The following is a 14,180-nucleotide window of genomic DNA, read 5'->3' on the forward strand; positions in this document are numbered from 1 at the left end:
CAAGAAAAGCCCTTTTCTAGGAGCTATGCATCCCAAGAGTAAAAGAGAGAAAGCAAAAAGGGACTTCTGATGGTGGGGCATCAGATGTGGGAACACCTGGGAGAGGGAGAACAACCTTAGCTAATAAGTTCCCATAAAGTGCTGAGGAGAAAAATTCAAGGGCAAAGTACTAAGGAGAAAGACATCAGGGGGAATACAACACAGCAGTGCAGAACGGGTGGACAAGAAAGGAACAACAAAGAAACTTGTAGCCAAAGGACAAATCAGATTGCTAAGGTGGGGGAGGAATGTTAGCATTTCTTGCCCTGATAGGAAACAGCCCTATCTAGCTGTGTGCCAGAAAGAGACACACGAACAGAGTAAAGCCCTCTATGCCCTGCTGGAGAAAGGAGCAAAGGGAGGATAAAGCCCTTCAACTTCAGCTTGGTTGTCCCATCTTCCCTCCCACCTCATGACAAAGGATAGTCTGCACGTGGCAGAAGCTCTTAGCTGCTACAGAAAAGGAAGCACTGTGCTGCAGACAGCACCTTTTAAATTCCACAGAGGGTCTCACATCTCCCATCTCGAGCAGTTTCCCTGCCATACAGAGCTCACTCACTGCTGCTCATTTTCCCTGTTGACATGGACAGAAAATTGAGCAATTACCCTCAAACTCCTCTCTCTCAGATTGCACAGATTGCTACATACAAAGCATTAAGCCCCCAATTGCCCCTGGCCGAAAGTGACTTAACTAGGCCTGTCCTTTAGGAATTAAACACTTTTGTGTTGCTTGTGAAGGTTTATTATTCCTCAAGTGTCATGCATTAAATCCTGCTAAAGCAGGTTTCTCACCATGCAGAGGACCTGGTCCCCCATGACAAAGTCCAGTGGGCACACACCCACTAACAGAGGCATTATCCATTTGCTGTGCCTGAGTTCTCACGAGTACCACCATGTGCTCAGGAGGGTCAGCACTAAGATTGCAGTGGCTGCTGTAGGAAATCAACCTAGCCATCAACTAGATAATCCAGAGCTACTTTTGGAGAGACGCTGCACTTTTTCAAAACTGTCTTGCACCTTCTGAGTTTCCCTGTGCAACCATAACAAATGGCTGAAACTGCAGATCATTCCATGCATGTCCCTGTCTGGTCCACCCACTTATTACCTCCCATACTGTTTCACTCATTCCACACAGCCTGAGAAGTGTCCATCCTTCTCCCCCAAACTCCCACAGAGATAAGGAATCAGATGCTATTTCAGACACAAGCCAGGAGCAGTGAAAGAATTCTACTTTTATTTCTGAAACTACAAAGCCTGTCAAGCCCAGAAGTCTCCACTTGGCTGTACAAACTTCCCTCCACGTTCCACCTGCCAAACTGGGTTCTCTACAGCCCCTATACTTTTTTAACACGTTCTCAAATGGACTCCAAACTCAGAGCCTCTGGTTGTTAGAGATGTATAAATGACAACTGAGCACATTTCAAATTCATAAGAACACCTTTTTAAGGGCATGTAGTTTTGTCCTTCATTCTTCTAATGAAAAGGTTGGATGGGGGACAAACAATGTTAATGGAATGGTACAGCTCAGCTTTTTAACAGGTTAAAGGAAGGCGATCCAAATGTATTGGTTGACAGCAGCAATCATTACGCAACCGCGCCTGTTCATATTAAGGTGTACAAGCTAAGACATTATGCAGCACAAAATAACCGTGACCCATCCTTGGGGATCCATACACCAATGTCTTGATTTTTGTTTGTTTATACTCTGGGCTTTACTGTTCCAGTTAAGGACACAAACTGAAGTGCAGTTCTATGCAAAGGGGAGGCTGATACAGCTCAATTTCCTGCACAGCCACAGCCACTGCATGCTACTCCCTGTCTTCTACACTAGGCAGTTATTTGTATCTCTCTGCTTATGCAAAAAAGTAACCTTCTTCTGGAGTTTGTTTATATGTCACTCTTCTTCACTCCAGTTGCTGAGCTCACATGGAAAATACCTCTCCAGATTAGGTACAGTTTGCCTAATCTCCTTGTCAGAATAGGAACACAACTACGCAATGCACCATCCATTTTAGAGATTTTTCTATATACAAATTAGATCCACAACCCAGCATATTTATACCAGAAGCTGCCTGGGTAGGAACCATACTATATCTTTCTTCTAATGCATACATTTAATCCAAGGCCAAATGCCAGCTTGCAAACAATCCAAATTCAGCTGCTAACCACAGGTTAGACAAAAATAAATAAGTGAAGTCTATTAGGATTCAGCATGTCTTCATACCACACTCTGCATCAATCCTATTCTATATTTATTACCCAAGGTCTTGGAGTGCTGAAAGTCACATGCTACAAACAAGCATGTGGCAAGCATTTTTATGCCTGGCTAGCAAAGATAGTCATACTGCAAGTACATGACCAGGGTTCAACAAAAAGGACAGCATGTATGCAAACAGAGCTGTTCAGAACAGACTACCAGCCTCAGTGACATACGCTGAAATTTAAGAAGCCCAAGGAACTTCCCAGGGGGAAAATTTAGTCTGTTCTGAAGATGCCAATGCTATAAAGGTGCCACTTCTGGCAGTCATATGTTGCAATGCTTAATCTGTCTGGAAGACCCAAATAAGTCTTCATTTAATCTCATTAACCATACTGATGTCTGATCCTTTGTGACTCCAGATAATTCTTCTGATGCTTGATGATATTTTACAGATGCAACTTTTTATACACTCTAGGAAATTCTTAGTCCTTGAAAACTGAGGTACTTCTTAGAGGCTTTAATGAATTTCTGTGCTCCCCACAGTTGTCTATTGCTTGTCTTGAAATTCATATTTTTACTGAGATTTCTCCTGACTCATCCAGTCCTAGAAGAGCAATATACACTATAAAGAAAACTAGTGCTAAGTCAGGAGTCCAGTAGATTTCATAGCAGCCTGTAAAGGGATGAGATGGGATTACCCACCAGTGTTTATGTTTAGCTTATGATCTATGATCTTGGATAAGGGCAAGCAGATTTTTTAAATCAAGAATTCCATCATGACAGAAACTCCAGGAAACAAGGATATTGCTACAATAGATAACAGATGCTTTAAGCAGAGCCTACTACCACCTAAGCCAGAGGAGAGCAGGGACTTCTTTCACCATTCTTAATCTTTTATTGTGCTTTTAGCTCTCATTTTGCCTAGTCCATTATTCTCCATGGAGGTAATTACAGAGAAAAGTGTGTCCTTGCCACTTTCCTGCTTTCCAAGGGTCCTCCCTAATTCTGTGTTCATGAAGAGCCAGAGTTGGACTACAAGTTCACTTCCTCATCCTCCCTCTCCATCTCCTTTACCCTTTCTCCCTCATTCATCCAGGGAGACCTAAGCAGCTCCTACATTTGTTTACCCCCAGAGTGGTTAGTTTCCTTGCAATTTCTTGCAAGATGCCTGGGCTCACTTTACTGGAGAGCCCCTAGACATGCATGAAGGCACTTCTTGCAGTCAAGTACCTTACCTCCTCCATCATCTGATGCCTCCAGGCTCTGCTGTCTAAGACGATGGCTGCAACAAAGCACAAGAAAGAATTTCAATTACAAGCCCAGAAAAACATCTTCTTGTGCCCCCTTCCTCCCCACAAACTCCAAAGGAGAAGAGTTTCCAAGTATGCTGTCAAGGAGAGAGTTTCCAAGTATGCTTAGTCCACATGGAAGACTGATCTTCCATACCCTTCAATGCTGGGCTCAGCAGAAATCTCAGCTTAAGCAAGATGTACCTAAGACAAACCCCTAGGCTGAAGACAATAGGGCCTGGGGAGGGTCTGGGAGGAAAGCAGTGGCTTTCTCATTTTCTTTCTTTCTATTTTATGGAAGTGACAGATCCATCATCTACTCTATATCCAGGAAACTATAGAATGACCAGCCCGGCTCCATCCCAAGACACATGATATGAATGCCTGACAGGCTCTGCATCCTTCCCAACTTTCAGATCTTGGTGTACTGGTCAGATGATCAGATCAGATGTAAAAGTTGTGGAAGAAGTCTCAGCAACAATGGGAACTTACTCTTCTACTTCTTCTGCATGCTTTCTTCCTGACCTGCAAGACAAGGATGGCTTATGTTTAGAAAAGGCTAGAGAAAATGAAAAACTTCACCTTTCCCTATATGATTGTTACTGTGCAAAACAGTTCCTGCATGAGGTCTGATACATAACACATCACACCTTAAAGAGTTCTGAGTGACTATTAAGCCAGTGTATCAAAAAGTCCCTGAGTGAGACATACTGAAACAAAACCACTTGGGTCCCAAAAGACAGCCATGCCTAAATATGGCAATATCCCCTGGTTCTTTAGTTTCTCAGATACTTTTTCGTCCCCTTTGCCATCAGCTGCAGGTAAAGCTGGCCATACCTGAGTAGAGAGGTTGGCACATTAAGGAGTGAAGAAGGTGTCTCCCTACTCCTGACAGATCAACAGTTTCTTCCTCCCCATGGTTGTACATAAAGATTTTCTCACTGTCTTTCAGATTAGGAGTCCCACCTGAGCTGGCCAAGCTCAGGTCATGCAGTCATGGCAAAAAATCAGGGTTGATCAGGCTGAGTTAACAGGAGTTCATAATAATAACATGGCAGGGAGGCGCTGGCAAATGGCAGCTCCCTTGCTCTCCACCCCAGCAAGCCCAGAAGTAATTCAGCCCCGATTAGGGACGCTTGTTCAATATTCAAAATGTAAAACATGGAGATTGCTGAACCAGCACTTTGAAAAGTTAATTAAATGCCAGGTTTCTTTTTAGCAGATACTCCATCACTCGCTGATTGCTTTGGCCATTTTGCAGAGTGAAGTTTCATGTCTATGTGTTGGGAATAAATATTCTCCTGTCCCCTGAAGTCAGGGTGTCATGACAAAGAATACATGGGGCTCTCCCCTATCACATGCACTGTCCCAGGATGCACCAAGATGTACGAAAAGTTGCTTCACTGCCTTGCATCGCTCTTTTCAAAGCACTTTGTGACATGGCACAGGCCTCTCCTCATCTGCTTTCTGTTCTAGCAAGCCACAGTCTTCATCTAGCTCTCCTGTGAATAATCTACTCTTCTAAGAGCAAGGACTAGGGCAGAGAGGATGTCTAGCTATACAGAGAAGAGGTATAAGGAGAAGAAAGCCCTTTGTCTCTACTGCTCTCTCTGGAGCTTGCAGTCTGTGAGAAGCTAAAGATGACACTGAATCAGTGATGTGAGCCCAGGAACATCGACTGCTATAATCAGAACTGGAGCTGTGTGGTGACATCTGCACCTGGGCTTTCAGCTATATCTGCACCCTCCGTTCAAAGGCAAAAATGGAACATAACTGGGGAAAGAGCTCTTCCAGTCAGGATGAACTGTCCAGCTCCATCCTTCTCCCCAGTGGTAGCACAAAGTACTTTTTGTGAACCTCCTGATACTACGGAGGAAGAAATAGATGGCTTCAGAGAGCCCTCCACCAGCACCCAGTGGTGTTTAGTCTCTGAGAAGATAGAGGTAGACAGATGATGCAAGATTTCTCCTATTTTATTCCTCCTTTATGCTTTCACAGAACTGGTTCCCACATAACCTTGCCCTTTTCATGCTGAAACATCCCAAATGATGGCATTGCACAGCCATGCATAGATTTCCTGGGGGTTCAATTTAACAGCTTCTTGGCATGATCCTCTTACTCCTGATAATTGTCCAACCCCAAGTAACACTCTCTTCCTCAGTACTCACACTCCTTACATCTTTGCTCCTGTCTCCAGGCAGGAATGAAACACTCCACATGTTCATACTTCCCAGGAGAAAAGGTCACTACTACTATCCCTGTAAGCAATTTCTGTTTCTTCTTCCTAAGCTCCCTGTCATGACTGATATCCAGGTGGCCCACAGGGAAGGCAGTCATGTTAGTCTTAGAGGCAGAAACTGCTTTGCTTATGTTGTGAGACTTAGGCTTTCCCAACTTTTCCGTGTTGTTAGGAAAGGACTTATTCAGGACAATAAGCAAATACCTCATTATGAAACAGCTGCACTATACATTGGAAAAAACAGTAATCTGGGGAACAAACTCATCATTAGGGATGGGGGGAATAGCCCCCTGGCCCCTTTAATGCCAGAGCCCAGGTGTTAGAACTCTCCCATCAAAGACCATTCCTTCCTCTTCCCAGGGCAAGTTACAGCCCCATGGTGAGTGCCCCCAGGAGAACACCTCAGTCCCTGTGCCACAGGTGCCAGTGGTGGCACTGGGTGAGGCAAATCTCTCATGCTGACAGTACGGCAGCTTATACAGAGCATTTATATACTAACAGCACTGGAGCAGGAGCTAGAAATGACTGCTCTTCTGTTCAGGAGAGACATCTGCTTCCAGTCACCTGTACTGGATATGTCTGTTAATATATGATTTGGTATGGCATTATTTGATGAAACTAGCATTTCAAGTCAGCTCATGAGCTCATGTGTAGAAAACTATCCCAAAATATAGTATGAAGCTTCTATAGCACAGGAAGGAATTGTATGTTTTACACTCTCTGTAGCCCTAATGATCAAGCAAAGAAGATATCATGCAACCTGCTATTTCCTCTGTATTTTTTTAATAAGTCTTCCTTTCATTTTGTTTGGTGCCAAATTACTTTTTGAGTTCTTGTTTCAGACTGGGGCAAAAATCACAAAACATTCTTGGTCCAACTGGTCTTTTGCTTTTTTTAGCAAAACTGCACTACCTAAATCTACGTAACAAAGTGACTCTGAGGGGAAAGACAAGCTTTGTCTTATGTCTTAAGGTTAAAAACCTCCAAGGCAGCAAGAGAAATCATTAATATCTTCAAAATCTTCAAAAGGTGCCCTACCTTCAATTCTGTCCATTCCATAAACTTAGCTGAGGGGTACCCAGAGATAGTATTCCTGCAGAACCAATCACCTGCTTGTCTCTGCTCTCCAAGTACTATGGGCAGCATCACAGGATTTCTTCATGATGTTATCACATTGCTATAAGGATTGTGGAGTACCCCTTCCTAAGAATAGTCTCATCTTACCAATGCCAACTGCCACACATTGAGACCAACATTTCCTCCTTCAGGAATATCAGGTCTAGGTAAAAACAGCACCTTCTTCATTCATCTCGTGAGCTTTCTGGCGGTGAGTGGAAGCAGACATGGAATGAACCTGACAAGCCAGCATACACAGCATCCCTACTCTTTTCTCATGTTCTCAGCAACACTCCCTGCTTTGTCTGCTGCAGCAGCAGGCACAGCCCAGGGAGGGCAGCAACAAGGACTTACAAAATGAGCAATTGAATATGAACTACAGATACAGTCACTCAAGTAAGGATAAACAAAGCAATACCATCCCAGGAGCAGTGCTCAGAAATACATTCATTCTCCTGTATTATACACCAGCCACTCCCCATTTTTATGAGACAGGAATACATCTGGTTTTTTCACTTACGTTCCAAGTCCATTGAACCTGGAGGGGCAAAGAACATGGACTCATTCCATCCGCTGGACAGTTCCCTTTAAACTCCCTTTCCCTGAGAGGCGTCAGCACTCCTAAACATAATCATAATCCCAGAATATTCCTTCTGGCTTTGGACAGCTGCTTATCCCCTCTCTATTTCAGGATATTGAATAGCTGTGAGACTGGGTGAAAGACCCTGACAATCCTTGTGTAACCCCATGGTATGTCACTCCCAGTACAGAATACCTATTTGTCTCCTAGCTCTGCCCTGCAGCAGAGGATATAGATCTCATCTCTCTCTTGAGTGTTGTCTTTGCTCAGTTCTGCCCAGGAGGAATCCTTCGTCCACATCAATGAGAACGGGTTAAACCGGAGACCTTACAGCACCCTGATGTACAGCTGAGCTGCCTGCAACTTCTGTGCTGAAGGGTGAAAGGCAGTTCCAATGTAGACATCATCTCTGTTAAACTGTTTCTTTCTCATTTAATGGGCTACCACGGAGATCTAAATGGAGATAAAGTGGCAAGGCTCAGAGAACAGCCAGGATGCTATCTTTATGCAGCATGACAATGTGCAGTGGTTAATTAGACACCGTTAACCTATTTTAGCAGAGGACATAACTGGGATGAATGGAGAAAAACGTCCTTGAAAGCTTTTAATGTCCACAGCTCCTGAGAGCTCCAGACACACTTGCGTCCTGCACCGCGCCACAGCCAGGCTCCAAGGAGTTCTCTGTGCAGGACCGGAGGTTCCCTCCTGCCGCCCGGGGAGGTGCGAGGGCGGGCGGCACAGCTAAGGAAAAGGGAAGGAATTACCGCAGCTTGCTACAGCGCCTACGGAGGCGGCGGGACGGGAGCGCCCGGTACGGCGCGGCGGAGGAGGAGAGAGGGCTGGGAGCGCGGGCAGCCGGCCCGGCTGCGCTCCGCCCGGGCGGGCTGGCAGCTGTGCCCGCCCCGCTCCGCTCGGGCCCGGGGCTGCTTCGGGCCGCGCCGCCGCCGCAGCCACAGCCACAGCCACAGCCTCCACAGCCACAGCCACAGCCACAGCCTCCACAGCCACAGCCACAGCCACAGCCTCCACAGCCACAGCCACAGCCGCCGCCACAGGCACAGGCACAGGCACAGCCACAGCCGCCGCCACAGGCACAGGCACAGGCACAGGCACAGGCACAGCCTCCACAGCCACAGCCGCCGCCACAGGCACAGCCGGGCCGCGGCCGCCCCCTGCCGGGCAAGCGCGGCGCTGCGAGCCCCAGCGCGGGCCGGCCCGGCCCCGCCGCCCGTCAGACCGAGGGCTGTTCTCGTCTGACAGGGCAGCGCGGGAGAAACTCGTCTGCCCCTGTGCGTGCTGGCCTGTTTCCTGGCATGCCTCAACCACTGCTACGAATCACGTGGAACCAGAAAGCCGCTCCAAGCATCCCTCTTGCTAAAAGAATGAAACGGGAAAAAGAAGACGAGATGCAGAGATGCATTTTGTTTGGAGACAGTAGAGCGATCAAGGGGCGGGCAGAGACAGGCTGGGTGCTCTGTGAGCAAATCGGCAGCCGGCGTTCTGCCTTAGTGCTTCCATCCAAAACCGTGACCCACCTCAACACCGAGGGCTTGGGTCAGCCCACAGGGAGGCACGAAGCCTTTTGCCTCTCGGGCAAAGACTGTAATTCAGGTCTAGGCCTGAGGGAGGAGGGGAAAATATTAAAAAAGACGTTGTACTTTCTTGCTGAAATGTTCCTTAAACGCCCATCACCACAGTGAGTAGGCGGTGAGCTAGGAGTTGCAGCTTGTTCAATAGCCTAAGGCACAACTGAGTTACACATCCAGTATGACACACAAGTGCTAAGTGATAGTCCTCCGGGCTCTCCAAGGGTGGGTCTCAGCCAATGCTTGTTTGCCGTGGCACAGGAAAAGACACATTCACCAAGACTGTCTGTAAATTAGGACTGCTACCCGTGCTGGAAAGCACCACAAGGTGCCTTCTCAGCTATTCCATTCCACCTTCTCTGGAGCTCTGATCTGTTGTTTTAAGTTTCCACCCTCTCTTCCTGGCTTGCAACAGCCTGGAAAAGCCAGGTTTTCCTTTACAAAATTAAGGAGTTTAATCTTCACATCTCCTACAATCGAGGCAAGTTTTGCCATTGACTTCAGTATGATTATGAGCCTTTACTTTCATCATAGAATATCACCTTACAGCCCTCCACTTCTTAGCACTGGATGCATGGCTATCTGTATCACTATAACGGGGTTTTGGGCAGACACACACGTTTTAAAACTGTAAGGGCCCTGCCATCCACCTCCTGGCCCCTCACAAGCTGCCTGTGCTGGTCAGAGCGCACGCTGAACACACTGCCCCCGAGCATGGCTCTGGAAGAGCACGGCTGCAGCAATGAGCAGGCATGCTCTGTGATGGGATCTCACACTGCTGCTCGTCAGCTCCAGCTCAAATGGACTTGAGAGGCACTTAATCTCCAGCTGAAGTGTTTTTGTTTGTCCTCATGTCCTAATATGCGGGCTTATTCAACAGAAACAACGAAGGAGGAAAGCTCTGGCAAGCAGGACTTTAGGAACTGGCACAAAAGTACAAGCTGCCAGAGTGCTCCCGAGGATCACAGAACCTCAGCCCACTCACTGCATCATTCCTGAACCAGATGTTCCCAGGGCTCCCCCTCTCGCTCACTGGTAGAGAACTGACCAGCAGAGCTATTCAGAGCTCCCACTGAGCAACAGAAAAAACAACAACACTCAATACAAATTCCTGCTGTGTGGGAAAACAGAAAGCAGTGCTCTGTTTCTAGAGGTATCCACCACATATCTTTGGTCCCTGAGAACAGGGGCACCTATCCAAGTGATCATGTTCTTGGCCTCCAGTAAGCGCAAAGCCCAATTCTCCCAAAAAATTACTCTTGAAGTTACAGGAGCATTTCAGCTTCCTTTTACAGGAAAAAAGCACACTTCTGGATCCTCATGTTATAGCAAAAAACTGACTGCTAAAGTAGACAGCAAATGTATTTAAGGTTGTTTGGGTTTTTTCCAAATCTCACAATAGAGAACAAACCCATGATTAGGAGGTTCAAAGACCTTTCACTTATGACTGGCCTCACTGAAAATATTTATATGAAAAACAGTAGAAAGAATTAGGTGTTTATTACTGAATGGTATCTTGGTCTGTCATCTGAGAGCAACAGCTTCTGGATGAAGATATTTTAAGAACTTGGATTAAGAATTTGAGAATAGTAGAGGGGTTTTATGGGGAAGGGGGCTGGGGGAGGGAAAAATAGGGCCAAGCAAATACATCAAGTCATCTCAGGTCCCTTTCAATAGGTAAACTGCATTAAGCTAGACTTCACAGCCAACATACAGGTGACCTACGATGGCCAGACAAGCTTTTAGCCTTGGCTATGACAGATACAAAAGGGTTGGAAGTTGCATGTATTCTTCAAGAAGGTTTTGCTATTTTAAAATATAAATATTTGGAACAGCAATAATAGCATCCCCTAAATTTGCTGGGAAATTTCTTGGAGATGCAGAGAAATAAGAAAGAAAGATGCTTTGTCCTCAGTCATTAAAAAAAAAAAGTCAAAGAGACTTTACCCTGAGAATACTCTGCCACTTCAGCAGCTTACATGGACCATTACCAAAAATGTCACACTCCTGTTTTTGTCATGCAAGTTTCATTTCTAGGGGAGCAAGAGGCTGCAATCCTACTAGACCTTCCATTGCCCAGCACCTTTCCAGAAAAAAGAAAACATCACTAACTGGGAAAAATTAAACAGAAATCTAGGTTAAAAATAAGAGAGGAAAAAAAAGAAAAAGAAAAACGTAAAAATGGTAAAAAAAATCTTGAAAAGAAAAAAGGGGGGAAAAAGGAAAAAGAAGAAGCAAAACTCTTTTTCCATGCTCCTCTGAGCACTGCAAAGACATAAATGGACATAAGTCTAACACTTTCCCCTTGCAGGAAATTCTTGCAAGTCACACTAAGCACGTTTAAAAGCAGTAAAAATCCCAGTTGACAGCCAGGGCACTGAGAGATTCTCAGGTGACTCTTCTGTCATTTAGGGACTTTTCTTTTTCTGCCAGTTATCTTTACTGAGTCTAAACAGAAACACCAAGGAGAGCTCACCCCAGCAATGACATGAAGGGACAAGAGGACAGGAGCTTGTTAGCATTCCTGGAACATCCAGCCTATTTAAAAAAAAAAAAAAAAAAAAAAAAAAGAGGAGGGGGCAGGGAGAGAGGAAAAAACCCACCCCTGGGCCTGCACATTGCAGCTCACCGCCATCTTGATGTCCTTGATGCGTGCCGATGGCATGGAGGTGGCTGGCACCAGATCAGCCCAAGAGAAGGAATGAGAGGCCAATGGAGATTTATGTGAGGAGAGTGAGATGGACAAGGTAAAATTGTCAGGAGGAGTTGTTAGAAAGTAAAATATATTGTGACAATTCCACTCCTGCCGTTCATCAATAAACTGACAGATCATTTAGTGTCAATTAGGAGTGATAGATGGACAAGTCCCCATGATCCTGGGCCAAAATTAATGGCTGGGAGGGAGAGGGTGATTGAAAATGACGGCTGACATTGAGAGGAAAGTCCTGAAGGTCCCCAAGGGGCCATTACTTGCCTCATTCCCTTGCAGATCAATGCAGGGACAAACCCAAAAACAGACACTTCAAGACAAAACTTAATCAGACTTCCTTTTCTTTCTTCTCCTTCTAAGTTGTGCCCCCTCACTTGGCAGCCTTGATCCTCTCTGCCTATACTTTTCACTTCACTAAGGACATCCACAGATGGCTGCAAGCTGCAGAGCAAGACATCCCCCATACAGTCAGGAGTCTGGCTCTGCTGCTAATGTGGCAGTGTCACAGAGAAGTCCAGACTGAGACTCACCACAATGCTGCTGGATTGGAAGTAGAGAACAGAAGCAATGACACAAGCTTTCCCCCTCTGTCCCAGACCAAGAAACTCATGAGCACTTTACTACGCCCATCTGCAAGACGGGGATTGCTAGAGGTTCTACAACCAGGCACTCTCAGGGGTCATTTCTTATAGAGAGAATACAGGATAGTTTAAGCCCATATTCTTGAAACAGGAGGTTTTTAACTTTACTTATCTCTGGAGACCTTGAATCATAAAACCCCTTAATCTCTTAAATAACTTTCCTCCAGCTCCAGGGTGCAATTTCACCACTGCTCACCATTCAGAGCCTTAAATGATATCTACGCTATTAGAGGGGCCGGGTTACCCTCCTCTAAAGGTCACCCCAACTGCATCCTCTTCCTTCCTACAGGCACTTAATATTCACCTTCTTGACAAATCCCTTGCTGGACACTGTACCACTTCTGTTCCAAAATACTTCAGCATGGTCATTTGCCTAAACAAGCCTTGATTATTCCAGCTCTGTGTGGCCTGTCAGTCAGAAAGGGGAAATGTCAGTTGTAGCTGAAGCACCTGTTGCTAAACTGCCATCATCCGTGTAGAAGAAATGAGGTACACGTGCAGGCACTGGAAGGACTTCCTACTGAAAGCAGCACTTGTGTTTGCTTGCAGGGCTACCTGAAACAAGCTGTTTATTCCTTAACAACCCTAGCTGCTGCCTGCAGAGCTGTAGGTATTTTAGGGGGCTCATTGCAAGACCAAAGGGATCAAGCACCTTAGTAAATTGAAAGAGACCTAAGAAGCAAAGAAATTATGATACTGTTAGAGAAGAAAATAGAAGAAATTATATGAGGAAAGTCAGAGAGACAAGATCAAAAGAATTTGCAATTAAATGAATCATGGAAGCACCCCTCCTTTATCAAATCCTCACCAGTATGAAAAACTGAGTTCTCTTTTCCTTCCCCCACCGGCAGGCACTTTGTGTTTCTTTCTTTTGATGCGTGAGATAACCTGACATTAGAGCTTGCTTTGCTTGTCACAAGTGTCAGCACTGATGTCATTAGGGACATCAGCACAGCTTTCAGAATGGCACTTGGGCTCCATCCAGTGGTTAGAGAGCTGCTTCTGTAGGAAAACCCAGCTGTAATTACTGTTATTTATCTCAGCAGGTTACTAGGCCCCAAGTGGCAGCCCAGGTTCTTGGCTGGTCCCCTTTCTGCTGACACTGGGGCTAGAATGTTGCTGGGACAACAATGAGACCACCTCTTCTCACAGAGAATGATTCTTCTGAGTACCAGTTCAACTAGATACAGCAGATTCAGGTACAGATGGCCCTGGTAGTATGGAAAAAATAATTTTCTGTCACTACTTTGAACCATTTAGTTGCTGTTTGCAAAGGACCTGGGGGTTTGCTCAGACACTTAACGGTCCTCATCATTATCCAGATTTACAAAATGGGACTCCTAGCAATGACAACTGTTCTATAAGAGTACTGGGAGTGCAAAGTAATCTTCCCACATTTGGCATTTGAAAACATGAGTAAAATAGATCATTTTGATAGTTCTCAGCAATTTCAATATCTGACACTTGCAAATACTATGGGAACTCATGATAAAATACTGTATCTCACACACCATCTGTGCTAATTAATTTAAAAAATAATTTAGGTTGGAAAACTTTAAGAGTCCTTGTCCTCTTCCTATCTTGCAACAGTCTGGGAGAGCAGCAGTCTGATGGAAATAATCAGCAAGATGGTGAGAATATTTGCAAGTTTACATAAGCATGACATGAGCTGGGCAGGTAAGGGACTAAAAGAGAGCACAAAGGTAGAAAAGCAGGTTACAAACTAAATTCTACTCTAACATGTGCCAAATGGAAATAAAAAGAACAATTTCAAGTGATT

The 14,180-nt window shown here is 45.4% G+C and overlaps 1 protein-coding gene across 3 annotated transcripts in view; it reads right to left on the reverse strand.

Moving 5' to 3' along the window:
- IFT43 (intraflagellar transport 43) overlaps nt 1–14,180 on the reverse strand; it is a 43,512-nt gene that overhangs the window by 10,933 nt on the left and 18,399 nt on the right. For all 3 annotated transcript variants that reach the window (XM_064423811.1, XM_064423813.1, XM_064423812.1), the window contains 2 exons: nt 4,021–4,053; nt 3,475–3,521 (listed from right to left, as the gene is read on the reverse strand). In XM_064423811.1, coding sequence (XP_064279881.1) covers nt 3,475–3,521; nt 4,021–4,053 — 80 coding nt within the window. The remainder of the gene's footprint in view (nt 1–3,474; nt 3,522–4,020; nt 4,054–14,180) is intronic.

Source organism: Passer domesticus, chromosome 6 (genome assembly GCF_036417665.1).
Source record: "Passer domesticus isolate bPasDom1 chromosome 6, bPasDom1.hap1, whole genome shotgun sequence".
In the NCBI taxonomy this organism is placed as follows: Eukaryota; Metazoa; Chordata; class Aves; order Passeriformes; family Passeridae; genus Passer; species Passer domesticus.